General features: G+C 37.6%; 1 protein-coding gene across 22 annotated transcripts in view; it reads left to right on the forward strand.

Annotated features, from left to right (window-relative positions):
• The window catches only part of EPB41L2 (erythrocyte membrane protein band 4.1 like 2), a 112,191-nt gene that overhangs the window by 674 nt on the left and 90,404 nt on the right, over positions 1 to 21,113 (forward strand). For 21 of the 22 annotated variants that reach the window (XR_004496413.1, XM_033512785.1, XM_033512791.1 and 18 more), the window contains exons 1-2: positions 114 to 146; positions 3,081 to 3,162. Coding sequence is in view for 20 of the 22 variants with exons in the window: in XM_033512785.1 (XP_033368676.1) it covers positions 129 to 146; positions 3,081 to 3,162 (100 nt within the window). In the remaining 2 variants the exon portion in view is untranslated. Of the gene's footprint in view, positions 1 to 113; positions 147 to 3,080; positions 3,163 to 21,113 lie in introns of those variants that run through there. The other variant, XM_015621479.2, reaches the window with a different exon arrangement.

Consider the following 21,113-nt stretch of genomic DNA (forward strand, 5'->3'; position numbering starts at 1 on the left):
CTGCCCTGCCCGCATCTACTGCGCTCTTAAGTCGCCCGCCTCTGCTCTGGGGCCAGAAGGAGAGGGATGTTTTTCTCCGAAAGCCTGTCCCGATGGCTATAGGTGTCTTTCCCTCACACGTCGTGTGAATGCTGCGTGGAGAGGCGGTTGGTTTCCTAATTTCCTTCCTCCCAGAGCACCACTCCTCTCCTCCTGATAACTTCATCTGTTTGCATCTTGGGCTGTTCCTTTCTTTCATTTGTGAGTTAGCAATTGCAGGAAAATGCGCTATATAGGCCTCTGCACTGAGGCTGTTTATCAAGAATCAGGTAGGGGGTGAAATCGAGGAAGACTTTGTATCCCTAATTTCCCTTCTCTTCAGGATTAGGGTAAAAATAAGTGTAGAATCCTCTTATATGGTTTGTGTCTACTGTTTTAAAATAAGTCCCCCTTTCAAGATGTGATGACCTAACCTCTGAGCATTACGCACTGAGATCTTAAAAAAAAAAAGATTTGTTATTTTTAAATTTAGGTCCAAATTTAGGTTCTTTTCCTATTATTGTGCTTTTGTAAGGCTTTGATTACAGTAGTCTGAAGCCTGAATACACTCAAAAGAGCTATTAACACTGTGGTAACGTTTTTTTAGTGCAGTGTTCTTCCACAGGTAAAGGTCCTACTGCGTTGAACTTAATCCCTTTTGATGTTAATAGTATTGTGCACACATATGTATGCCTAGAAGGATTGTTGATTGACATAAAGGGAGTTGTTGTGAGGGTTTGTCAGCTTAATGATTATGATTTCCACCTCATTGCCAAAGAACAAGTAATAGCCAGCTAAAGTAAACTTAGGTTAAGGTGCTTTGATACCAGTAATAACTAGCAAGCAGTTGAATTGCTGTGTTTTTTACTTCTTGTAAAGCTCTCCAAGACCCGTTTTAATTAAAATTATATATTCTATCTATTTTTTAAAGCACATGTATTGGTTTTCTTAGCTTTACCACCTCCTTTTCTGTCTGCTGTCATGGGTGGCTCCAATGTGTTAGTGGAATGCAATGATCGCGGTTCTGCGGAACTTAGCCTTCAGTAAATTCTCATAAACCTGTGCGTCCAGTCCTGCAGAGGTTGAAATGAGAAAATGCTTCATTGAGAGACTATATAAAAGAAAAGCTGTGTCCTTTAGCATCACATTTTGTACAGCAGAAAAACTGAGTCCCTAAGCTACGGAGCCAACCAGTTACAGAACAGAAGCAGTTTCGTGGCATGCTGGGTTACATAGCAATGGCCCTGGAAGGGTGTTCAGCAGAAGCACTCTGCTTTAGCTGCTGCTCTTCTCCCTTACAAGTTTCCATTTCTGCTGGCCATGCTGCTTTCTGTCTGCTGTTGCCTTCTTGGTGGGAAGTTGAGCTGCTTTCTCTTGCCTAAGTTGCAACATTCTGCTGAGTTTCATTACCTTTGGGCTTAGAAAATGACCTTCCCTTCAGTGTTTTCCAAGGTTATGAATCTCAGAAATTTATATCAACAGTTTGTACCTGTGACAGATGAGCTTGCATTGTAAAGATATAATTTAAATGGCCTAGACAAGACTTTCAAAAAATATGCACATTCTCTCTGCACATTTGTTGATAGTGGAGAAGAGGGAGAGTTCAAACTTCTTAATATCCAAGTTTGTGTGGAATAAGCTTCCAGGCTTCATTCATCTGGAAACAGACCTTTTGTTCCACTTCTACTTGGATAATTTTCCAGCAACTGCGGTCAGTTTATAATTTGTTTTCAGATTCAAGGAGCAACAAAGGTAACATTCTGAAGCTAGTTTACCTTCCTGATGTCTTAATGGGGTTTCAGTGACAACACCGAAAAGCTCTCTTTTAGAGAAGGTAACCTGGAGAATAGTTGTATTACTTCTAGTAGCCAAAATGATCTGAATCAGTTTGTGAGTGTGGATATAGGCAGAATATTCATTTTTCATGGGACTAGCTCCCAAGTCATGCCTTTAAAGATGAAGAATATGGGTCATAGATGGAGAATAGAAGAGTAGTCTGGGAAGTACAGACAGGTAAAGAAGGTATTGTGGGTTGTGATAAATAATTTGGATATATGTTCTCTTTAAGTCGATTTTCAAATAATCGTACTAGGTTTATAAGCAACATTTAAAACATATGACAAGGTAAAAAACCAAATTCAGTGGATGTGGGGTTCGTTTTTGAATTGGCATTTCCTTTTGTCATTAATCTGGGAAGCATGTTTTAGTACAGAATATTGATCTGTTTTAGGATTGAAAAGGGAAGGAACAAAATAAAATGATGGTAGGTGTACCTGTTACATGGATGAGAGCTATGAAAGTATTTGTTGGCAGAAAAATGATCTAAATGGTTCACATTTTTAATAGTTGTGTCTGTAATGTGTAGCATGACTCTTTTGAAAGAGGAAGCTTTCTACATTTTAGCTTACTCTGTGTAAATTTCAGTAGGTTAAAAGTGATTTTACTAAAAATTGTGGTGTATAGCAAACATTTTTGCTGCTACATATTTCTAAAGCAAGGTTGAATGCTTTCCTGAGGAAGATGTACTAAGTCAAACAGGTTTCATTCTGGAATTGGTCTTAAGTAGGGAGGAGTGAGAAGAGGGAAGGTGGGCTGTCTTCCTCACTGCAAGCAAAATTAAATCAAGGAAAACCAGTGTTGGAAAACTGTTCATTGTGTACTCACACAATAGGTGGACACAAGAAAGAGGATGGGAGCAAGAAAAGGGGATGTGGAAGCATCTGGTTGTTGTAGTCTGAGCTATATAAGAGGTCAAACTGCATTGTAAGGGGTTATTTCTGGCCTTCTATTTTGGAAGCAAAGACTGCTTTAAACTTTAAGGGTGTCAGACTTTAAAATAAGTTGCCACACTTCTATTTTTTTAAGAGATGAAAATCAAAGTGCAAGTTTAATGACGGGGTGTGGTGTTTCTTTCTCTTCCTATTTGTCAGGGTGTTCACATTTTTAATCATTTAAGCACTGTTTATCATTTTAGCACTGTTCAATTTCACTTCTCTGGTTTTCTAATTTATTTGGTGGGTTGATTTTTTGGTGTAATGTGATGCTGAATGATTCCCTTACAGGCAAGGAAGATATTGTGCTGTTATCCAGTTGTCATAGTTGATTTCACTCTACAAATCTTCAAGATTCCTACTGGAGTGAAAGGTAATTTGTGATTTATTTTTTTTAGATCAGAAGATTTATTGTATGAATTTACTAAATAGGCAAAATTGTGTTCTGTTTCAAATTTTCACTTATTTTGGCTGTTGATATGATAAATCTACATGGCTGAAGTTGTCAGTTTCATAATATTATATAAAAAGGAATGTCTTGATGATACAGTAAATATTTGACTTGTACTTAGGAATTTTGTGGTTACACTCTTTTGTGAAGGTAATTTTACCGGTAACTTATTCCTTCCATAGACTTCCAAGACCTTGTCTTTGAGAACTTTGTAAAGATTTACAGACTAAGTGAAGGCCATATTGACAGAATATTGATTAATTACTATTGGGTGATCCAAAAATAGCTGTTCTGTTTGTCTAGTGAAATGAGTAAAGTATGTTCCATGTATAGTATGAAATTATAGACTTGTGTGTACTGCAGGTGGGACAGCTTAGCAAGAATGCAGTTTTATTTATTTTAACAGACTTGGAGGGGAAGAAAGGTGTTTTTTTCCACTTGCAGTAGCACCTGATGTCTTAGGGGCACTACACAAACACTGCATTACAACGACTTGTGGTGCTGTAGAGGAGAAAGTCAGATGCCAACCCTTTGCTGTGCACATCACAGCTGCCTTTGATAGTGTAATGTTTAATGACTGCACTAAAGGATGGGATGCTTTCAAAGCCTGACTTCAGTGAAGATGGCCTCGTATGTAAAAACTGATTGTCTCTGCAGATTCTCAGAAGCAGGTAGTAGTATTTTGCTTATGTGTTTCTTTGATTGGATGTTTTTTCTAAAGGAGATAAGGTACTACTACTGTTTATCTCTGTAGTGCTTTTATTAATAGTAGCATGGTTCTTCAGGGAGTTCTTGTGAAGAAGAATTGCAGGAAAAGCCTCTCTTAAAACTGGTGACTTTTATCAGTGTCTGGGGGGTTAACTGGGTGTTTTACTTTATATTGTATCTACCATGGGTCTCGTATTTGTCAGTATCTTGGTTTTTCCTTGTGTTCTTTCTGAGGGGTGTGATAAAGCCTGTCTTTTAGCTTACCTTGCTATTACTGAGTCATGCAGCCTGTGTGCTCTGTAAGGTCATTGTTAGAAGATCTTGCCATTGAGTAGTAAAATGGGGTTAGCTAAGGACAGTTTAAAAGAGAGCTGTGGATTGCCATGGTCCTCTAGGCTTGAATCTTCCTTTTTACTTCTAACATTGTCTATGTGATTTTCTATTTGCAAAGCAGTAGTTCTGGAAAACTGTTTTGTAGGAAAAGATGTTCAGTAACCAGAAAATAAAAATAGACTAAAAAAAAATTAAAAAAAAAAATTTAAAAAAAGCATAGACTCTGAAAGATCAGTGTCATCTTCAATTGCTTGTGCTGATGACAAAGCAGAGTTTAACCAAATATTTATTGTTGAAGTTACTCTCTAATTAGTAGTGCTGTACAGCTAAATGTAACACTGGATTTTACTGTAATTTGCTGCTATCCCATTTCTGTGGGTAGAGAAGTATAGACTATAACTGTGGTATTCTTTATAGTGGCCTGGATAAGAATTTGACTACAATGTTTTAAGAACATAGAATGTTATTAAGAGCATGAAAAGCTTCAGTATGTATTTAAAATGCTTGATGTGCTCTCTTACCATGATGAAAAAGTAGAACAGCTTTTTCTAATTTAAAATACTCAGTTATGCTGTATATGGGATTTAAAAGATGTATTCTTAATTCAAGTTTTTGAATTCATACTAGGCAGACCTTTGAATTCTGATTCAGCATGTATCCTCCTACTTCTGAAAATCAAACCAGAATTAAAATCTGGTGATAAAAATATGCTTGCACGTGTTTCACATTTGTTGAAACACTTTTATTGCTTCCAGTTACTCAGAAAAGCAGGGATTCGTCAATTAAAATTTGCCATAATATATTAAGTATGTCCTGCAAACTTCTTTGAACACTTCAGTTTTGGATCTGAAAGTTTCAATTTCCACATACAGCATTTTGTTCTTTGTAGACATTATTTGTAAACAATCTATTTGCTGTTTCCTTAGCTGAAAGAAGCTGTTTTATCCCATTTGGCTTCTTGTTTTGAAGTTGTACTTAAAAGCTGTGTTTAAATAATACTGTAACTGCTGCTGTTTCATCATCAAGGAATTAAAGAAATATTGCCTGTATATCATTAGTCTGCTCTTAGCAGACTGAATCCTTTTACTTGTATGGCTTTTTGGGTACTTTTCCTGGTAGAGTTTTTCATTATTTGACCACAAGTCTGAAATAAACCCAGTGTCTGGGAGGGAAGGAGGTGGAGAGAGGGAGGGCAGGCAGAGTGGGGAACCCACAACCAGAACCAAAGAATGCTGTAGCATTAAATTAATTCTTGAGTCCATGGCTGCCTTGTCTCCTCTATAAGACAACATTTGTCAAAGATCATGGTATATTATGGTTAGAGGCAGCTGTGTGTATCAAGGCAGGGATTGCTACATATCGATGTTACTACTCCTTCTTTACAAGCCTCTGTTGTAAGTGATTTTAGTATTAAACCTGTTTTGGACCTCCAGTTATCTCATTAGTTAACTTAAGCTGTTGGGTATTTGGCCTCACTCTCCCAGTGTGCTTTCTTGACTGTGTGTGTGCTTGAGGATATATTACAGAGAGCAATTAATGTGTACTGAAATTTGTGCACTTAGAGATTTATTTTTTGTTTCCCACCCTTCCCTGCCACCTTGCAGTATAATGACTTAGTGTTGAGACTGAATAGTTGAAGGTTTTTAGGGGAAAAGTTTACACTATTACCAGCACATTTTTCTTGTACTGTGGAAGAAATTAAACTATGTAAGAGTGAAGTTAAGGAATACTACCACCCTGTTGTAGGTGAGAAAATTCTTTGAGGAAAGGTGTCTTCTCCATGGAAACACTCTGTAAAATGAGCTCTGTTGCAAGAGAGTTGTTTAAAAACTTAATCCAAATCAAAAAAGAAATTGTGCTACAGAACACGGTTACAAATGACAGTGCTCTAACTTGGAGAGAGTGGCAGGGTGACGTGGTCAAACTAGTTTTAAGAAACCACATATATTGCTGCCCCCTTCATATTCCCTCATATGTCCACTAATTTTAGCAAATTCAGTAAAAGGTACATGACCCTACATTCTACTTTTGTCCTTAGACCATTACAAGATCAGGAATCAAAACAGTATTTGCAGTCTTAACTAGAGACCAGGTATTACATTTGACGCAGCTACCACTGAAGGAAGAATTTTTACAATTTTAGCCCTGATGTGAAAGGTTGACTCTAGAAAATGCTTTAATTATTGTCTCTCGTGTATTCTGGACTTCTGTTCCTTTTGTTTCAAAAAGCGTAATGAAACTCTATAAAAACACCCACACATTAGCTGAAGTATATTTTGCCTGAGCTGATTTGTTTGAAAAGCTAAGAAATCCAGCTCTTTGTCTTGAGGCATCATGAGATTTGATATATTGGGCTAAGAACTGAGGCTTTTGTTTACTGCTTGCAATTGGCTTTTTAAAGGGTAGTGTGAGAAAGGCAAAATATGCTCCCAGTATATTGGGAACAAGTTTGCTTCAATCATTTTTTTACCTTCATTAAAAAATGCAGCTTCTTTGTGTTTTTCAGTCCTTCTGCTCAGTTTCCCTGATTTTTAATTTAAAAAAAATAAATTTTAAGTTGTATTACAAGGCAACACATAGTATGAAACTGGTTGACTTAGCATAAAATTTCCCAGTCGTTATATATTGGGTAAAGGCCAAGACATGTGCTGTATGTAGCATGTTAACACTTCGGAATGGGACCAGATGAAAACAGTTTTTATTGGGTGAACTGTTTAGCCCTTGTCATGAGCCTAAATTTTCTGTTTTGAAACATTGTGTCTCTATAACTGTTGAATGTTGTGGGAAGATTAATTTGCCTGGTGGATTTACTTGAAATAAGAGAGGTGAAAAGGCTAGTATGTTGCGGTCCACATGTTAAGCCTATTGAAGTCAAAATCAACCTGTTTTGTTCTTTTACTGCTGTATGATTTTTGCTTGCTCATAAAGGATACTAATGAAAAATAAATCTGTGGATCCTTCCTGTTTAAAAGCTCATGAGTGTGTTCTTGTTTTACTCATATTTAAAACATATGTTTTACTAATATTTAAAATGTTTTCATAAAACATAAGTCAGTTTTTCTTTAATGGCTTTGGTTAAATGTTTTAAGACTTGAAGTAGTTATGCTGCAGAGATTTTTCTGCAAGTGTTGTTTTTAAAATTCTGAGTGGCTTTTCATGTTGTATTACTCCCAAGGTTAACAACAGTATGTGACTCTTGCTAGGAGGCTCAGTATGTAAGCAGTTAAACTAACACCTTAAGACACAACAAGTGATTTTATATTCTGTGACTATTTTTAGATCCTTGGTTATACCAAGAAGGTGAAAGCATAAGCACTTAGTCTGGGAAAAATGTGGTTTTTCTCTGCTGGTTCATTTTGGGTGTTTGATGATGTTTTGGGTGTTTTGTTTGTTTGTTGCTTTTATTTTTTTTTACCTGCCTCCATGCTGTCAAATGCTTGGTTTCAGGTAACTCAGGCGGTATGTTTGTATTTGTGCCTTGGTAAATTGATCATGAAGGAAGCAACTCAAATTAAAGGAAAATAATGTTAACATTATCAGAGATCCTATTTAATGTAACTTTATTAATTGCTTGAAAGTGGTTTCTGTAGCTTGTCAAATCTTGCTTATTCATTAATCATACTCCTGTTTTTCAGTATTATATGGAATAAAGATGATCCCTCTGTTTTTAAGCAAGAGTTGGTTTGTGTGGGTTTTTTTTTTGGGGTATGGAATTTTTGATTTCCTTCAGAGAAGAGCAGCTTCTGCTGACTGGTTTCAGATTATGCCTTCCACCAGTTTGTTGTAACCAGTCATTTATATCCTGTTATTTCTGTTGGCACTATATGTGGTTGTGGGCAGACTGTGGTACAGCACTGAGGCATCCTAAAGAAGGTTTAGGAAGGAAATTCCCCAATTTAGTGTTCCCATCGGAAAACTCCAAACCATGTGCCGCTCACTTCCCCACCCCCCTTCCTTTCCCCTTTGGTTGGATAGAGAATTGGAAGCACGAAAGGTAGAGATTGTGGGTTGAGATAAGAGCAATTTACTGGAAATAGCAATGAAATAAGAAAAAGGAGCAGTAAGAGCAACAATATTAATAACAGAGTTTATGAGGGAGGTGAATGAGTCACATGTGAGTGTTCTCACATAGGGCCTGGTGAACACCTGACTTGACTGTACCACCACACTACATGATGGAGAAGGGACTCCTTTTCTTGACCCTAGAAAATGATATAGAGGTACTATAGAATAATCTCTGCCTCCTGGCCAGGCCCCCTGTACAAATTGGCTACTGTACAAATTAACCCTGTCCTTGCTTGAACCAGGATATTATCCTCCCTTTAGTCTATTCATTCATGTCATGCAAAAATCCTACACCTACCAGCTCTATATATATATATGTATACACACACAAGCATAGGTGTTGTTTCAGCAGTAAATGGCTGTCCCTCCAAGATGAGTGTTGAGTTAATTTGGTCCCTGACTTTGGGCTCTGTCAATCCTAGATGTCTTCATACCAGCAAGAAGGGTGGTGTGCTGCCAGGTGGTTGTGAACAGGAGCCTCCTGTATCTGGAGCAGACCGTATTTATTGCCCATGGTAGTTATGGCATACACAATGGCAGTGTCATTCAGCAGCCAGTATTATAAAATTCAACATTACAGACTGTTCTAACCCAAAAATCAAATCCCTTTGAGGTATAGTACACATTGTTTCCCCCTTCCTCTGCATTACCCACCAACTGCCCCCAGGTCCTCGAAAAAAAACAGTTGTGCGGATAGGTTTGCCTTTGCTTTAGGCAGGACCAATGCAAAGTGACACTCCTCAAATGCACCACGGAGACTTTATCCCTTTCTACGGTACGTGGCCATTTTCACTGGGCAGGACCAGCTTGGTTAGTGGAGCCTCTGCTGATAACTAAACCAGGTGGCCTTTACTTAGTGTGGATTCCAGTGTTTGAAGGGCCTCATCACCCCCTGCTCTCAATGTGCTTTCTAATGGTCCATTGTACTGTTCAATTTTCCCAGAGGCTGGCACACAATAGGGAATAGGGTATACCCACTGAATCCTGTGCTCTGTGGCCCAGGTCTCTGTGAGTTTATTTTTAAAATGAGTCCTGTTGTTGGACTCGGTTATCTCAGAGGTGCCATATTGCCACAGGATGAGCTTTTCAAGGCCCAAGATGGTGCTCTGGGCAGTAGCATCAGACGCAAGGTATGTATCCAGCCTTCCAGGGATTGTTTCCACTGCTGTAAGCATGTAGCTCTTGCCCTGGTGGGTTTCAGCAGTGTGGTGAAATTGTTATGTAGGGCCTACCCATATTTGTATTTCAACCATAGCCCACCATACCACAGAGGCCTTACCCGCTTGGCCTGCTTGATCACAGCCCGTGATAACTGTGATTTAGGGATAACTTGAGACCTAGTTGCCATGGTTGAGTCCCCTCCTTGATCACAAGCCCATCTGTGCCCATTAGTGCACATTGCTTCCCTGATGACATGAGGTATGATGGGCCCATCAAGCCAGAAATTACTTACCTGTATCTTGCCAGTCCATATCTACCTGAGACACTTTAATCTTGGCAGCTTGATCCACCTGTCCATTGTTGCAGTGTTCTTTGGTAGCCCAGCCCTTGGCTATGTGTACCTCTGAGACATACTTTTACAGCCAGTTTCTCTACCTGGGCAGTGATGTCTTGCCACATTTCAGCAGGCCAGGTACATTTCCCTCTGTGCTGACAGTTGACCTTTTTCCATCAGTCCAGCCACCCCCAGATCATTTGCTGCCATCCATGAGTTAGTGTAGAGGTAGAGCACTGGCCATTTCTTTTTCAACAACTTCTAAAGCTGGGTGTCTTTTAGTTCTGCACTCTGGCTTGATCCACTCAATAGCTTCTGCAGCTTGTTGTGTAGGACTTCATATGGCAGCTTTCCATTTTCTATGTGTGGCAGGAGCTGTCAGTAAAGAGGGTGTATTGCTTTCATTTTCTGTTAGGTGATTGATAAATGGTGTATGGTAGGGCCTCTTCAGCATATGTTACCTTCTTCTTTGATGATGATCTGAAATTTTTGCCTTTATGTCAGTTCTTGCTGACTTCCAAGATCCCTGGGTGACTGGGGTTTCCTGTTTGAGCTTGCTGTGTGATCAACACAACCTGCCCACTCCACATAGTGCCAGTGGTGTGATGCATGGCAGGGACTTTCCCTTTGAACATCTAGTCCAGTATTGGCAGTCAGGGTGTCAGAAGAAGCTGTGCTTTAGTGCCAGTCATTTCTGAGACACCTCAAACTTCTTCATAAGCTGCTGGTATCTCAGCTGGGGTGTAACAGCCTTGGGATCCTTTGCATCCCTGACTGTTGAATTTGTTCAAAAGCTTGTTGTTGTTCAGGACCCCGCTTGATTGAGAGGATTTACAATCTGACTGTAATCTGGAATATGAATCCTCCAAAAACCCACAGCGCCTAGGAAAGCTTGTGTTTCCTTCTTGATGCTTGGTGGGGATGTGGGAACTATTTTGTTGACCACATCCATTAGAATCTTACAATGTCTATATTGCTGCTATACTCTTAAAAATGACTTTCCCAGATGCTTCAGGTATAGTATTATTTGATAGCTCAGGTACATAACTGGTACTTGAAAAGCTGAGTGGAAATTCTTTCTGAAGTTTTTGGGTGTTGTAGAGGCTAGAGTAACTTTCTTGCATGACAGAACATTTAGCTTGGTTTTAATCCAGAAACAAAGTTGGAAAGTTTTGCAGTGTATATGTCTTTAATAAAATTAAAGAGAAACAAAATCATAGAATAGCGAATTTGTCATCTGTCAAAGCAAAGTTTCATGAATTTTAAATACTCTTATTAGAACAGCAAGATTGTGCTATAATGGGAATTCCACCTGTACTGTTTTCCTAGTTGTTTGCTCTTCTTAGGGTATTAGCACTTTTTATAAAAAAGACAAATCTGCCAGTGTATTTTTGCAAGCCTTTTTGAAGTTATATTTTTTCAATTTTTCAGTAGCATAAAGTAGAATTACAGAATTTTTTCTTTACAAATATGTTTGCAGAGCATTATTAGCCTGAAATCATATGTAAATTATGATAGCACAGAGGGAAGATGTGCCACTGTGTAGGAGTGAATTGGAACTGGAGATACTTGGGATGTTTCTGACTGATTCATCATTTCTTTGTCTGGTTTGGAGAGCTTGGAATGTGGCTTTTGTATCTTTGATAATTTCTATCTTATATGTGCAGACATTTGAATAGCAAATTTGGTCACTAACTAGATAGTATTGAACAAAAAAGAATTACTAACTTTGAGCTAATTGAATTTAAGTGAATCAGCAAGATGTCAGCAAGCAGCTCTGTGTCCATGGATCATGCAAGGCTGATGCTTTTGAACTATTTGCTCCTATTATGGAACCTTTAAAAAGAAGAATGCACTTAGGAGGCTGAGTATCTCTAGTCAGTATGGAGGTTGTGTTAAACAGCAGAAGCTGGTTTTTGTTTTCAGCAGTAGTTGTTCTGTTGTAGGGTTTTTCCCCTCTCCTCCAGTTTATGCTCTAAAGGTGTGGTTCACTGTATTTTCTCCCCTTCATCCTTTCAGCTCCAAACAAGCCCTTTGTAACCTCTTCTCCACACCTCATTTTCTTCTCTTTTCCTTTGGTCTTCTCTTGAATTAAAGTAAACACTGATGTTGTTTACAAAGTTCTGTGCTGCTGAAGAATTGAAGGCTTTTGCTCTGCTAGTCATTGCTAAAGAAACATTTGTAGTGAGTTGAGAGTGGCCTGATGGTTACATGCTGTGAAGTTATGCAAAACTTTTTGTCTCTGATGTAGGCAGTAAATTGTTACTTGATCCACAGCTGTATTTTTAAAACGCTACACTGTTTTAGTATGGAAGGCTTCTTGTTGCTTTATGTCAAAGTAATCACATTCAGGGCTTTAGCTGAAATTGGAGCAATCACCTCAGAATACTTTTATTAAAAATAGGCAGCATAACTATTGCTACAATGAAATAATCTAATACTGGCCTCATATCAACATGATTGCAACATAAACAACCTTATGTAGAATCAAGCTGAGCCAAAAATGCTCCCATATTCAGTCAGTGCTTCTGACCTTTTCTTCTGAAAACAGCTGTTGTTCCTTTCACCTCACCTAGACTGAAGGAGATACCTGGTTGGCTATTAAGGTGTATCTTCCTTGGCATGAAAAACCTTTCAATTTACTGACCTGTCTTTGTACTTGAAAAGCGCTGCCAAAGGTTACACTTACTTTTCAATATTATTCCTCAATTCACATGACAGAACTGTCTTTGCCGATACCCTGAAGGCTGGTAATTCTTCAAAGGGCTTGAACAATCTGCAAGAGTTTTACAAGTAATGCAATGCTTTTCAGCCAAGAGGGTCTACTGCTGTATTCAGTTCTCAAGTTTATCCACTGATTCATTTGTAGTTACTTTTTGGAGTTATTTTTATGCTTTGTTGCATTGCTGCTCTTCTGCAAAATACGCTTGAAAATTTTAGCGTAGAAATTTTGAAGAATTGAACAGAAAGATCAAACTTGAAACTCTTACCTTGGTGCTACGCTGGGAGAAGTGATAGCAAGGGAAAAGTCACTACATGTAGAGTGCATTGTTACAGAGATTCTGGGCTTTGACTTCCACTAACTTTTCATTTCTGGTTGCTAAATAGATCTTGACTTTTGGGATGAGAAGTATGAGAAAAGGAGGAATCTAAAGTAGCCTTTTTTTCCCCTTGTGTCACCTATGTTTTTTGTTCTGCAGCCTTTTGTAGCCTGTTAGAATCAGCTGTACTTATTTCACATAATGGGTTAATGCCCATAGTCTTTTTCTCTCACAGCTGGTGGGGTTTTGTGGCTGTTTTTCGAGCTTCATAGTGCAAGTGATGACACTTAAAGGTCTGACTGGGGGCTAGTTACTGAATAGTGTAGAGAAAGTGAGAAGTAATCAGACTTGCAGTCTGAGGTAAGGCAGCATTGCTGTGGGTTTCCGCTTGCAAGATGTTTGAGGTAGCATAGCAATGTGTGATCAGTAAAATATTTGTTACCTCTAAATTGATTTGTTACCTCTAAATGGTTTTTATTTCTCTTTAATATCAGGATATTTTGACTTAAGCATTTAACTTGGTCTGTAAAGGTAAAACATTTCCAAAAGATCTTCACTGATTGTTGTTGATGTTGACTTAATGCTCCTGTTTTTCTTATACAGTATGTAATTAGAAGAATTAATCTCTTCTGATTATGATACTATCATTGCTTACAGTAATACTGTATTTTTTAACTGACCTCTCAGTTAAAGAAGTTCTTGCATCAAAATGGTTATAGTGATTTTCTGGAATCATTACTAGTAGCTCACACAAGGGAGGATGCTGAAATAAAGTGGTGCATAGGCATCTGGAACATAACTTTTTGAGAGGAATTTTCATGTAATGAAAATTGTGATTCTTTTATCCTCAAAATGTAAAGGTGGATACAATGAGAGATTTTTGAATGTTTTATAATTATTTCATTTTTGGTGGTCTTGTGATTGTACTCTCTATGTTTGCTCTGTAGTTTACGTAAGCTCAGGAGACTAGAATGTTGTTAAGTGTGAGGTATCTTCTGGCCTTTCAGGAAAGGTTGAGATGCCATTGAGAGTTCTAAATCAGATCTGCAAATTCTTGTAACAAGATGTCAAAGACCCTTGATATTTTTCTCTTCTCCATAGAGCCTGAAAGATATTTTGATTTATATTTTTATTTTCTCCCAAGTTAAGGAACGTAATTAAGCAACTTAAGTTCTACAAAGCCTGCAGGTGAACTTGTCCGATGTATTTTGCCATAGATACTTCTAATATAGCCTACTGAACTTGCTATGTTCTTCAAAAGAATATATATGGAATTTAGCATAGTCAGTTTCCTGGGCGACACCAAAGTGCATAATACATTGTTTATATTTGAAGGTGTTTTGAAACTGTCCATTAGTGCACAGATTGGAAGTAGAGGGACTACTCAGCTGTGAGTAAAGATTATCTTTTGATTTAGGACATGATACTTCTATTTTCATGCACAGCTGATGTGCTTCTTGCTTCCAGGCTTAAGAGGTCACTATGCCCAGTAAACTGCCACAAATTCTCTTTGTGACAGGACTACAGAAATGATGCTATAAGTTATTTGTAATCTTAGGAATTGTTGCTTCCAAAATTTCAGGGCGACTCTAAAGTTTTGTGTTAAGTTTCATTCATAACCAGTGTAAGCAGACTCAGTTTGAATACTTTAGAAACCAGCATAAATATTTGACCAAAATTGTCAAACTAGCAATTCAGGAGACAGAGTTGGTTTTGTTGTTTTCTTTTTTTTTAAAACTACATTATCCTATGCATTATTAGTTCATACACCTGCATCAGACTTTGCATCTCTATCTTATCTCTGCTTTTATGGTCAGCTAATTATTCACATATTTGAGTTGCAGATTCTTTGGGTTAAAAGCACAAATTAGTTTGCTTTCTGTAATATTGGTGGATGGGGAGGAGATGGAAGAAACCAAGTCCTGCAAGATTAATAAACTGGATTTAGAGAGCCCATCTATCTAATAACCACTAAAACTGGCTTACACGGTTAGATTAACATAATTCAAAGACTTTCTAGTAAACATAATAGTGTGGTAAAAGCAGGAGACAAACAGTAGAATTTTTAGGTAATGATGTTTTCATGTATTTGAAATACTGTTCTACTGATGTTCTTTCTCCTTTTTTCATACTCTTATGGTACACCATACAATATTCAGTAATAGTTAGAAATAGTGATATGGGAATAATGGCTTTAAATTGAAAGATGACAGGCATAGCTTAGATGTTAGGAAGAAAGTGATTTACTGTGAGTATGATGAGGCACTGGAACTGGTGGTTGTTGCAAATATGTTGTGCATGTCCCATCCCTAGAAGTGTTCAGGGCCAGGTAGGATGGGGCCCTGAGTGACATGGTCTAGTGGGAGGTCTCCTTGCCCATGGCAGGGGTTTGAAACTAGATGACCTTCCAACCCAAATAATTCTGTGAATGTTGGAATACTAGCCTCTCATAGGTAGTGATAACAAATATGTTGTTGACCTTCTTGTAATCCTCCTCAGCATTCATTTCAGGTTTACCTAAAGACTGAAATCTTTCAATATTTAAAATTGAGTTGCAGTGGAAGAACTTATGGGACATGTTCTTTCATGACTTTTTCATGCTCTCCTTTATAACAAAGTATCATCTTTTTTTCATATAATTTTTCATATCATACTTCTTTTAAGTATCACTTTAAAATTTTTGTTCTGTCAGTACTTCTTTTCTTTGTTTTCTTATATTATTCCCCAAGTATACTTGATGTAGAACCATCCAAATTACCACTAGGTAAGTATTTATTTTGTATTTTTGTAGCTGGTAGGTGCTGACAGTAAAGCTAGTAAGGCAAATAAAATAAGTTTACTTATGGGTTTATACTAGACACTTCAATATTTGGGACTTCTTTCCTAGCAAACTTGCTTTGCATGTCCTATATAAATTAAGTATTATTGAGACCTCTGGACCATTGCTAAATTCAGTTCAAATTGACCATTGAACTTAAACATTACTAAAGAAAAATAACAAACAGATGAACAGGCAGTATGATTGCCTAGATCTTAATTCTGTAGGAAACCAGGCCAACAACTGTAAAGTTTCAAACAGCATTCTTACTGGAGTTCAAAATAACCTTTTCCATCCTGTTCTAACACATGTGGTGATGGTTGATATTTCTTGTTCTCAGTTTCATTAGGTTAATAGCTGGTTTTCTGAAATCTTTAGCCCTTTTGCCTTTTTTTTTACTTTTAAGAATGCTTAATATTTTTGGTAAAAATTTTTGTAGACTGCCTTTTGCTGTCAGGCAAAGTTTTTCTGCTATATAAACTCTTGTTCATTGGGTCATATAATTGTTCGGGTTGGAAAAGACCTTTCAGATTATTGAATCCAACTGTTAGGTTAACACTGCCAAGTCTGCCACTAAACCATGTCCCCAAACACCACATCTCCAAGTCTTTTAAATGCTTCCAGAGATGATGACAACCACTTCCCTGGGCAGCCTGTTTCAGTGCCTGACCATGCTTTCAGCAAAGAGATTATCCCTTCTATCCAATCTAAACCTCCCCTGGTGCAACCTGGTGCTGTTTTCCTCTTGTCTTGCCTGTTGTTACTTGGGAGGCAGACACTCATCTTGCTTACAACCTCTGTTCCAAAAACCGTGTCAACTGTTTTGCTGTATCCTCTCTAAGCTTTTATGTTCATACTGCTGAATACAATTTAGCAACTGAAGTCCCTGACAGCTTGTTATGAGTGAAAGGTCTTATTTCCTTCTTTTTTGCAAATAGGAAAAGATGTCAACTAGCAGAAGGATGTTGCAAGTTAGGGATAATACAGTTGTGATTGTTACCTTAGTAACACTTAAGTAATTTGCTGGGTACTTTCAGCGCTTGGAAACTCAACTCTTTTGGTCCACTCTGTTGGACCAAAATGACAACTGTTTCTTCTTTGAAATCCTTCTTATGAAAGTAAGAGTTTTCTTAAGTGTATTAAGATTATTTTTGATGCAGTTTCAATGCAGCTATCAGTATCTCCTTCACATTGCTTTTTGCAACAGATCTATTGAATGTATTGTTAGCTACCTTTATTTTTCCTTTATGCGGAATATGAGGAGTTTCTTTTGCAATTCTAGCCTTGGTTTGTGTAGTGTTTTAGAAGTATCACTCATGGTAATATACCAAGTAAATTACTGAACACTGACATGCTACAGTAATTAAGTAAGCTTGAGTGTCTCAGCCCTGTACTGTTGTCTGTTACTTCATGCCCTGATCCACAAATTTGCTTTTCTGCTTTGGCTTTTTTAAGCAACAGAAGCTATCCCTCAACTTACATATATCCAGCATCTAATTAACCTTTCTGACTGGAAAGATTGTAGCAAACTTCTGTACTGCCATGATTCTAATGTACAGGTATTCCCAAGTATTCCCTTACTCTTTGCACCCTGGAGAGAAACTAGTAGTACAGCTCACTGTGGAGTGAGCCCAGCAACAACTGGGACTATGTCCACCAACAAATCCAGCCCTCCAACATGTTTTGAAGTGTTTCATTAGTAACAGGAGGCAGAGACTCTCTTAGATTCCAGAACTTGTCCAGGTGATTGTTATCAGAGTTGCTAAGAAAATACAGAATATGCTTGATCAAATGAACCTGAGTATTCCAGTCAGAGAATTAACTGAGCTTCTTTTAAATGTGAAAGGCATGCTGTTTCTTTCTCTGGCCTTAAGCATGTGGGAAAGAAGATCATTTCTAAGCAAAGGGAAAAGGAAATTGTCTCATATTTATTAAATCCTTTTCCTATCAGGAAGTATGCATCAGGATTATATGCTTGGCAAGCAAGAGTACATATTTTGGCACATTTTTCTCTTTGTAACTTTAACAGCCTGCCAGCATTGCAGGCAGCACTAGCAGCAGTCTGTGTCCCAGACAGTTTTGATTATAAATCCCAGTCTCTGTAGTGGGGCAGAAAGCTCTGTGGGGATGGGTACTGTTTGGTCTCCTTGGCTCTTTTTCCCTTCCCAAGTGGACTTGGGAAAGAGAATTTAGAGGATAGATGGAGAAGGAAAGATTACAATCATGCTTCTGGTAACTGCTTTTGCATGCTAGTTAAATATCCCGTGAATAAATATGCTGTGTAAATTTGAGAAGAGTCCAGGCTTGTTGTGATGGAACTGATGGTCTGCAGTCTAATTGTATCTGAAAGATCTCCAATAAGCCATTGTTTGAGTGCACCAACCCCCAGAATTACAAATGGCATTGCCCACACAGGCATTCCAGAAATTGTGGACACAGTCTTTTCTTGCTTATCAAATGAAAACTTAAAGGGTAAATATCTTTTAAAGTTCTGTTGGGACGAAACATAATGTTGTGGACTTTAATCCTCTGTCTGTGCTCAGATGATATTGCTAATTGTACCACTTGAGGTGGCAGTGGCTTCCCCATTTACTCAAGAATGAGGAAAAAAATAGCTAAGCATCATTATGTTTGCTGTGAAGATTTTCTGTGAGAGGGATGACCATGCTGCTGAAATAACTTAGGTTAAAAAAAACTGAAGTGGGAAGGGAGTTAAATAAGGAGAGTAGATGTCCTCACATGGGAAAGATTCTGAGGAAAAGGCTGGATGTCCAGCTCTCCTTTGGTTTTCAAGAAGAGTTTATTACCTTTAGTGTTTGTTTCTTTCAGATACTCAAATTGCTTACATAAGCATGCTTTAGAAGGTAGCTGAAGTGTTATGTTAATACAGTTTGTGTTATGTCAACTTCTTGTTCTTCTAAGTCATTTGAATAGAATACAATTCTGAAATTTTATGGGAATGTTCCATCTGCAAATCCATTTTATCATCATTCTGTGGAATGAATATGGAGAGTAGCAAGTCATGGAATTTCATGTCTTTCCAACTTACACCTTCAAGCAACTTTTATTGCATTTGAAACTTGCTTTAAAAAGTGTAAAGCTTGCATATTAAAATCTAGGATATTGCCTTGAATATTGAAGTTTGTTTTTAGCAGGTGGGAGAGAAATGGATATGGAATATTTTGACTAATTTTTGAGTTGTAAACTGATTTTATGGAGCAATTAAGTTACATATTTGGGTTTTGGTTAAGATGGGATTCTTTTCTGGAAAGAGTTTTTTTTTAAAGCCAACCACTTTGTTCTAACACTAAAGAGATTTAAAGTTAGCATCTTGGCAAAAAATGGAAGCTTATCTATTTGCATTCTTTTTAACCTCATGTAAGCTATATATTGGGGTCTGTTTTATGGTATGTAAATTTCCTGTCTATTTGGTTGTGTGAAATGCCTGACACAAATTGTTGGTGCTTTTAGCTTGATTTTATCGTATCTGTTGATCTGTGGCTTGATCTCAAATGTAGCTTTTTAAGTCTGGATCAAGGAAAGCTGAAGTTTCGAAAAGTGAAAACTTTGGTTACCGTGTATATAGAAGCTACTCTTTGTAATGCAAAGGAATTGTATTAACAAAGAAAATTATTTCTTTTTCCTCAAGGGCAAACTGAAGTTCTGCCAATAGGACTCCTGAAATAACTGTAGTCTTCCACATTTCCTTGTATCAGCCATATGTGAAGTGTTTTGTATCTTTTTAGAATCTCCTTTATACTGAAGGAGACTTTGCCATGAAGATAAAGGAGGGTTGTTTGGTTTTTTAATCTAGCATGGAATCTGAAATTGAGTTCATAACATCACAAATGTGTCAAAACTGTTTCCTGGAGGTATTTTACTAGACTATATTTCCCTGTACAGAGATTGAGGAAATGGATTCCCAAAGGCAGTACCACAACTTGTCAAGATGCACCTCTAGGTATCTATCTTGAATCAAGGATCCTGAATCTCATTTCTGAGGACTTGGTATTTCACAAGAGATTGTAACCATAGGCAAGGAAAGAAATTAATTGTTACTATTTGACTTAATTGTATCATATAGATCATTCAATGAGTTGGTATTAATTAGCAGAAAAGTGCTATTGTTGATTTCCCAGATGAAGTCTCTCTTGTGTGTATGACATGAAAACAAACAGAAAGGTTCGATTACTTGTTACAATTCCTTTGGCAGCAATTCTTCATTTAGGAAACTTCTGCCACTGTACATAATTCTGTATTCTGTCTTTTCCTTACCACATTAACAGACTGCTGCTTCAACTTTCTTCACACATCCTACATAAAGACTGTCCCTTGTTTATTTCCATTTTCTGTTTAGGTGGCTTCTCCTTAAACCGCATACCTGAAATAGTTCGTTTTAGATATCAGCTGCGGAGTCACATATTAAACCAAAATTGTAATGAGTAGTTGTAGCCTTACTAGGTGGTACTCAACATCCTTCTTTCAGGTAGGGAATTGCTATTCATTCGGTTTGCTAAAAATTATCTTGTTTAGGAATGGGCATGCTTGATGTGCACTGCAATGAAAAATTTAATGAAAGAGCATTGTAAATGGTTTTTTAGGGGAGTACCAAATGGGACTAGATTTAACTGGATGGATACCATAATTTAAAAAATGGTGCTATCCTATCTACCGATTCAGTCATACACTTGTTTGGTATTCCTGAATGAAAGTAACAATACTTACTGCTATAATAATACACAAAAATAACTCTTTGAAATTATTACTGAAAACGCTTTATGCCTGTGACATAATTCTGGCTAAGCTGCAAAGCTTTTGACTGACAGATTGTGGAGAATAGTGGAGTACACTTTTTAAACACTTAAAGAATGAGCCTATGTCTGAGAAGTACTGGCAAGTTGTAGATATTGCAGATATCAAAAAGGGTGTTGAAGGGAAGTGCAGATGTTATACAATAGTTTTTAAAATATACATGTATGCCCTGAGTCTGTTAAATGCAGGTAGCTGATGGCAACAGTTCAGTTAAGTATAGCTGTAAACAGAGGGACAGCTGTAAAGGGATGAAAAATTTATAGTATAGCTTTGTAGTGTAATTGCGAGCTTAATGCAGAAGAATGTCTCCTGAGGCACTTCAGGAGGTTCAAGTGAAATAATTCACAGTGAATTTAGCAGTAGCTGGAAAAAAACGAACTTCTTGTTTTGTTTCAGTAGTAGTAGTAGCAACCTGCTTTCCTTCTCTACCCACCCCCCCACCCCCGCCAAAGAATGAAGTTTGACTGAAATGCTTAGTTTAAACCCCTCTGAGGGCTCATTGGAATGATTATACAAATGTTTGCCAGACAGCTGGGGTTTTATAACCAGAAGTTAATGTTGAGGGCAAAGTCATAGTTTTAAAGTTTTTGGAAGGAGGAGG

Source organism: Parus major, chromosome 3 (genome assembly GCF_001522545.3).
Source record: "Parus major isolate Abel chromosome 3, Parus_major1.1, whole genome shotgun sequence".
Classification (NCBI taxonomy): domain Eukaryota; kingdom Metazoa; phylum Chordata; class Aves; order Passeriformes; family Paridae; genus Parus; species Parus major.